Below are 7,748 nucleotides of genomic sequence, written 5' to 3' on the forward strand. Positions count from 1 at the left end.
GAGTTGTCTTGACTATTTTAAAATGCATTTAATTATATTCAAATACATCAAACTAAATACCACCCTTAGATCCGCACACAAATTAAAATTATAATATAACTGTAATATCATTAAGATCAAACAGCTCCAAAGTTAATTTTTTGTTATGTCAAATCTACAAATCTATATGAAGACACAATATTTTTTGTCAAGTGACATGTTATCCTTCATTCTCATAGCCCCATTTTAAATCAAACCACTCTTCTTTAAATCGAACCACTCTTCTAAACCGAATAAATTCTAAATCGGACCGCTCTTCTAGCACATTTGAACCAAACTAATGAACCGCCTCTCTCTGAATCGAATCGAATTGCTCACTATCTAAAATAAACTGAACCACTATGCTTTTTTTCTACGGAAACCAAACCAAATAAATTCTAAATCAGATTGCTCTTCTAGCACTTGAACCTAACCGCTCATTGCTTCTCTAAATATATGAACCGAATCAATGAACCGCCTCTCTGAATCTTTGAACCGAACCGAACCTCACCATATATTAATCCCCAATATTTTGGGTAACGTGGCACAACTTTCTTTTTTTGGAGTTTTTTTTTTTCTTTCTTATGTCGGTCTCTCTTCTCTCTCTTCCACTCCCTCCAAATCCAACGTCTCCTTATCTTCCCCATCGCTTCTTCTCTTTTCAACGCCTAATCCTTCATCTCCCCAGTCCTCTAATTACATGTAAGATGCAACATTTTATTACATCCATCATAATATTCCATCAATGAGTGGGCTTTGTAACTCTAATCCACTCCCCTTCTCTATTAATCCCTTGCCTCTTTTGCATGCACCATAAGAAAAATATTATCGTCTAATCTCCCACCCCACATTCATCTCCCTCTCTCTCTCATTGTATTAACGAAGATGATGAGAACGAAGAAGAAGAAGAAGAAGAAGAAGAAGAAGAGCCTGCGAAGAACGTTGTCTCATTCGAGAAGCATCATTTCACGAAGCCAAGCTGCAACCCATATAAGTGCCCGTTGAGCCAGTCCGCGTCGGGGCCTCCGTTCACCGTGAACCGCCGCCGCCTCGGCTGCCTCCTCGTGTGGCTCATGCGCGCCCACAACTGGGCCAAGGCGAGCGGTGTCCTGAGCCTCCGGCCTCTTCAAGGGCCGGGGACGCTGCGGGGGAGATCGCTTCTCGAGGATAGCAGAAACTTTTTGATAAATCCAAATTGTTTAAAAATTAGGATTTCTGTGGTTAATGTGATGGTAAGGCTATGTCGGTTTAGATATTGCAGTTTGGTGATGCAGATGAGATGTTTGTTTATAGGTCGCAATGTAAATTCAGAAGCGACTCGGCGCGGGGGAGCAATTACCAGTTGAAAATTAGAAGATGTATAAGATTTGGATGAGCAAGCTCGCGTAGATGAAGAAGTGCTCATATTAGTTTTTTTTATTTATATTTATATTTTATTTTTATTCTATGATTATTTTTTTGAGTAGGCGCTGTTATGAGCAAAGTCCCTTTCGTAGATTAAGAAGTATGATGTGGAGACTGGAACCTGAAATTTCAGCTAAAATTTTTTTAAGCCAGATACATTAACTTATTATTTATGTGTTCATACCTTAATCTGTTTTGATACTTGGATAAGGGTGCTTGATTCAGCCGGAGCTAACATATTTTTTATCTTTCACAATAGAATATTCAAGAGGCATATAGTACGATAAAATTTTATGTATCTTACTGTATTTCAATAATTAAAAAAAATATATAAATTTTTAGCTATAATTTTATTTTTTTAACAGTTGAATTTAGTCATACAAATTGGCTACGCTTAACATGGTATAACTTCATATACATCAATAAGCTATAAATATAAGTTTTATTAAAACTTTAAAATTTTGTTTCTATTATCTACCCGCTGCATCGCGTGGGTCTCTATACTAGTAGACAATTAATCTCGAATAAATTTGAACATCATTATTATGATTAAATTTTTAAGGGCTGATTTTCGTATTATAACAAGAGGAAGTCTAGTCCAGCCAATAATTTCCCTCAGCATGTTGTTGGTCGACACGTCTGGAATGTCACGTCAAGATTATATTTGGGGAATAAGCGTGGCTTATTCGTGGAATTGAATTTTACTGTATAACAGTCCCATAATGTCATTTATAACTAGCTAATCATATTTTCCTATTTGAAAAAAAAAATTATAATAAAAATATTTTTTAACAATCAAATCTAAAAAAAATAATTTAATTAGTTGGTAATGCTATAACAGCAATATAACTAATGCATGCATTTTAAATTATTTTGTGCTATTTCTAGCAGTACTTTACAAAATTAGCAATACATTTAATACTTTTTTTATTTGAAGAGTGATTTTTTCCGTAAGAGTTTTATCATATTTTTATTATTTTAAATAAATTAGAAAAATAAAAATATTATTTAATATTTTGGAAGGAATGACTGTAAAATTTCTCTAGAGTGGTGTGTGCGCAAGAAAAGAACAAAGAAAAAGAAAAAAAGAACTCATGATCATAAGACACAAGCACACAACATTTATTTATGTACGTAGACATCATACGTACGTAGAGGCCGTACGTAGTACATCTCTCTCAACACGTAGAGGCAGTAATAATTAATACTATTATCCCTCTCAAATCTAATAACAGTACGTGGCCAAACCAAACAGATGACTTTCTAATTTTTATAAGCTTATTATACATACCTCCAAGCTTTATTATTACCAGCAACTATTATTAAAGCCATAGCATTATATCCATATATATTTTTTGTATAATGATTTGTATTCGGATTATGCGGTCGGGAAAGACGCGTGCATGGCGAGTCCGCACATTCCTTCGGGAGACTGCACATCTCGCTGGATCCTCATGAATCCAGCCTCGCCCCACGTCGTTCCCCACGAGTTTTTTATGAGCCAGTACTTAGTTCCGTCGTCGGCCGTTCCGTACCCGATGGCTGTGACTGCGTGGTTCTGATCTGTCCCGCATGGGCCGTTGAAAACGCCGGTTTTGTAGTTCTGAAAATTCATATCGCCTCCGTCGATGCCGACGGACACCGGCTGGTTCGCCACCGCACTCTGCAGGGCGGGCTCGCTGTTCGCCGGCACCTCCTCGTAGCCGCTGATGGTGGCTGCGGAGGACGACGCCCGGCACGTGCCCTGCGTTCCCTGGTATGGGTAGGCGTCTTCGGTCGCCAGGCCTCCGTTTTTGCTGATGAAGCTGAAGGCGGCATTGACATCGCCGCCTTCGCACGAGCCACCAAAGTCGTTGCAGTCGAGAAGTTCTTGCTCCGACAGGGAGATCAGCTGCCCTTTTCTGATCTTGGTGATCCCTTCCGTCGCCGCCACCGTGGAGAATGCCCAGCAACTTCCTGCATATATATGTACGTATGTACCATGTATATATTATCCAATTCCCCGTAGTAGGCCGTGTTTGGTTCGCGTAATTTTATTTCGAAAATTAATTTGTTTCAAAAGAAAAATATTTACTGATCTCGAAGTGTAATTAATTCTTTCTCCGACGTCATTACCGCATTGGCCTTGATCTTTGATGGGAGTAACTGCGCCTTGCGACCTCCAGTCCACGCTATCCGGCGTCGGGTCGTCGGCGTACCTGAACGGCGACTGCACCGCCTCATCGGGGCGCGGGGTCGGCCGGAACCCGAGGTACGAGGCCCTGAACTCCTCGTTGGTGAGGTCGGTGAAGCGGTTGGTGCCGAGCGTGTACGACCGGTTGCCGGCCCGGTTGGCGGACTCGATGTACTCGACGTTCGCTTTGAAGATCCTGAACCGCCGCTCCTTCTCGGCGGCGTCCTTGTACACGCGCCCGTGCTGCGCCATCCACTGCTCGTGCATGCGCCGCACGGATTCCTCCGTCGACGTGCGGTTCCTCGCGGTGCGGGCGGCCGATGCGGTGGCCGACGCCTAGGAGGAAGAAGAGTAAGAGGAAACGGGTGGCAGTAGCACTAGAAGCCATTTAGGTATGTGAATTTTGATAGAGTTAGTGAGTTTGCAGTTGTGAATGCACGTACGTAGTGATCGATGTATATATTTTTGCATGGCCAGGTAGGGTTTATATAGGGCTAGGATTGAAGGGTTTTTGAGTTTAGACGTGAATCCAACGCTCCCCGTGACGGGCGCTAGATGAGAAGTGGACTGGGGAAATGCATTGACGTGACTGTGATTAATTTGCACGGCGAAGAGTCGACGCACTCTTTTATAGGGGATCTTAAAAAGATATATATAAATTACTATTAAATATAAATACTAAAACATCATTAATTATACGGTAGCTTAAAGCTTTTTCATAATTTAACACGATATCAAGACATGAAATTCTAAGTTCAAATCTCCTCTACTTAAGTTTCTAATATTATTATCTACTTAATTCAAATTTATGTCTCGAAAATAGTAGAGACAGCGTAACATACTTAAAATTTATATTTATATCTTAAAAATATATAAGTATTGGCGACTTCTTTCTTATATGTAATGAAACAATTAATTCATTTTTAAAGTGGCTTTTTTTGTATTTAGTTTCCTCACAATTTTTTTTTTTTACAAATAACTATACAAAATTTATAATTGCAAAACTTATCTTATTTCCACCATGTCTTATTTCCACCATGCAAGCGTCACGCGAGCGGCTGGGTAGACATAAGTCGAACACGGTGAACCATTCACGTTGAACACGGTGAATGATTCACCGTGTTTAAACTAAACACGAATTTTTGCACAGCTGTGCAGGCTGATTAGGATGGTTGCATCCTTCTAAATAAATGGAACACGATGAATCGTTCACTGTATTCAACTTAATTCTTAGTCCCAACCGTTGATATGCCGCTAATAATGCGGAGATAGCACCAGTTTTGTAATTATATTTTGTAGGGCTATTTATAAGGAATTTTTTTTTTTGATAGTGCTAAATGCAAAAGCAGCTTTTTTTACAAAAAGTTTTTTTTTTTTTTTTTTGAGAGATAGGTAGCACGCTACCCGCTTCGTTTATTTTATTTAGAAATAAACTTAGCTGGAAATATGAATCAACTAGGATTCTAACTTGGAACCTCGGGTACCAAGCACCAAGCCCTTTGCCACTTGCACTAGGGACTGTCGGTTTTTTTACAAAAAGTTTAGTTTTTCCTATGTATTAAGGTTTTCAAATGTAAGGTCTGTGTTAAGTGAACTTTTATATTTTACATTTAAATTTTAAGGCTAAAATAAATCATATTCATTGGGACCAGTTAATTTTTTAAAATCATGTTTGCTGAACATCGAGAGTGAGAATTTTGGAGACTCTGGTCTATAAAAGCTTCGGGCACCTTTTGGTTAGCCACTTTACCTCTCTAATTCATTCAAGTATTAGATGAATTAATGAGTTTATTTAGGATTCGTTTGAGATTATGGGGAGATTGCGTTACGAGTGGTGAGAAAATACGATAAAAAAATATTCTGCTTATTTTCGTATGTAATATTGTATTCCACATATCACGATAAGTCGGTTATGATATATTTTGTGCGATCCTATACCGGACATATTTTTATATACTACTTTAAACCCAACTCCATTTTATCTAATAGAGTCAGATGAGCCTCAATGCCAAATTAAGCCTTAATCTCACTCTTAATGATTATTCCATAATAACCCCTTAATTAGGGGGTGGAATTATTTTTTTTTGAGAGATAGGTAGCATGCTACCCGCTTCGTTTATTTCTTTAGAAATAAACTTAGCTAGAAATGTGAATCAACTAGGATTGAATTATTATTCCACCCTTTTGGTGGAATAACAATTCTTCACCTTTATACCTTTACAACTTTAAAAATAAAATATTACTAGCTAATATACTATATATTTTTTTATTAAGTTATTAGCTAGATTAATAATTATCCAACTTGATTTATTACTATAATAAATATTTAATTAACTATTTAGTAATTAATTTATTATTCATAACTAATTATATATCTAATTACAAAATTAATCGATTAATATTTTGACCAATATAACTGATTAAATAATTAACTATTAATTTATTATAATTTATCAAATTATTTTATAGTTATTTAATATATTAATTAACAATACTCATGGTTAATTTATTAATAATTAATTAATGTCCTAATTAATTTGTTTATCAATAATTATGATTATCTAATAGTATTCATGATTAATTAATTAATTAATTTGTTAAATTACTATTTAATTAATATTTTGATGTTAATTATTTATATAAAATATTATTATTTTAAAACTATAATTACTCTTATTCCTATAGTTCCTGTCTAACTATTCAAATACTTTTTTTTAAATTCTCAAAAATAATTTAATTTTTATCCAAATATAAAATTAATCTATTTCTGTTTATCTCCAAAGTTATCTCCAAAATTGTACCGGTCTCAGAAATAATTAATAATTAAAAAAATTTATTTTCGAACCAACGGATACGCTGGGGTATTTATCTTTTTGGAAACTGAGGTACGTAGAGTTGGGTCAACACAATAGTTTCCCACGGTACTGTTACCCGGTGAACAATTCTACGTACTGATCAGGGAACCGCCATTAAACGACGAAGGGAAAGGGGACAACTTTTCTATAATATTGTCTCTAGTGGTTTCCCAAATTATTTATTTGATAATATTGGGTGATGATACGACCGTTTCTAGAGCAAGTGGTAAAGAACTTGATGATTGGTATTCGAGACCCTAGTTCGAATTCTAGTTGATTCACATTTCCAGCTAAGTTTATTTCTAAATGAAATAAACGAAGCGGGTAGCGTGCTATTATCTCTCAAAAAAAAAAGAAAAAAAAAAGAAAGTTGAATGATGTGGCTATGNATTAGCATCCAATCTCATATCTCCAAATAACTTAGTAAGGTCGTTAAAATTTACTTTTCTTCGACTACAAGTGAGTTTGAAATAATCTTTTAACATGCATGTTATGTAAATAAATTAATAAATCTATTTAAGTAATAAAATAAATTAAAATACTTTTCACTCTACGGTGTACCTCGCATGTATACATGTTAGCGCGCCACAAACTTCAATAAAATCTTACAATTTAATTCAACTATCAAGTGTAATCGAAATAATGGTAGAATAATTATAATAGAAACGTACACAATTTTTTTTCATGTATGAATTGGGACAGGGCAAGTAAAGTGCAAGAACATTTTCTATAATTTTAGCTCGAAAAAAAAAAAGAATGATGACCCAATTATAATACTGTCTAGAAAGAAATGATGATAGAATAATACTAAGACGGGTAGGTCTGACCCATCCAAGCTAAAGTAATACTAAGATCGGTAGGTCTGACCCACCCGAACTAAACTAATACCAAAAAGAAATTTTCTCCCTACACGTACAAATCACTAGTCTATAACATTATGTCATTTTCTAATTTATAAAGCAAAATATACAAAGATTAATGATGCTATACAAGATTGATGATGCTGTACGTACACAAACGTTTGCCATCATTGTTCGTTTTTAGGACTTTTTTTATAAATAGCCCCCGACAAATTTTTTTTTAAAAAATTAGCCCTATCAAAAATTTATTTACAAATATGACCCTGTCCCTGCCACGCAAGCGCCACGTCAGCGCCACGCGGGCGGGTCTGGGGCCAGGTGTTTAAGTTGAACACGGTAAACCATTCACCGTGTTCAAACACGGTGAATGGTTCGCCATGTCCAATACGTATATCCGGAGTTAAAATGGCTAAGTCCGGATTTTTGTATTGGACACGG

The 7,748-nt window shown here is 36.1% G+C and overlaps 1 protein-coding gene across 1 annotated transcript; it reads right to left on the reverse strand.

The window, feature by feature from the left end:
- On the reverse strand, positions 2,619-4,036 carry LOC109722430 (senescence-specific cysteine protease SAG39-like). Its single transcript, XM_020250494.1, has 2 exons — positions 3,538-4,036; positions 2,619-3,378 (listed from the first exon to the last, which is right to left on the reverse strand). The coding sequence occupies exons 1-2, from the start codon at positions 3,860-3,862 to the stop codon at positions 2,801-2,803; spliced, it is 903 nt and encodes a 300-aa protein (XP_020106083.1). The 5' UTR covers positions 3,863-4,036; the 3' UTR covers positions 2,619-2,800.

This window comes from Ananas comosus, linkage group 16, assembly GCF_001540865.1.
Source record: "Ananas comosus cultivar F153 linkage group 16, ASM154086v1, whole genome shotgun sequence".
Classification (NCBI taxonomy): Eukaryota; Viridiplantae; Streptophyta; class Magnoliopsida; order Poales; family Bromeliaceae; genus Ananas; species Ananas comosus.

What these genes read in the sequence shown, in the direction of transcription:
- LOC109722430 (XM_020250494.1), bottom strand. Translation starts at nt 3,862, where the DNA reads ATGCACGAGCAGTGGATGGCGCAGCACGGGCGCGTGTACAAGGACGCC. An exon ending in CAAAGATCAAGGCCAATGCG is followed by an intron (nt 3,379 to 3,537) that starts GTAATGACGTCG and finishes ATATATATGCAG; the next exon opens with GAAGTTGCTGGGCATTCTCC.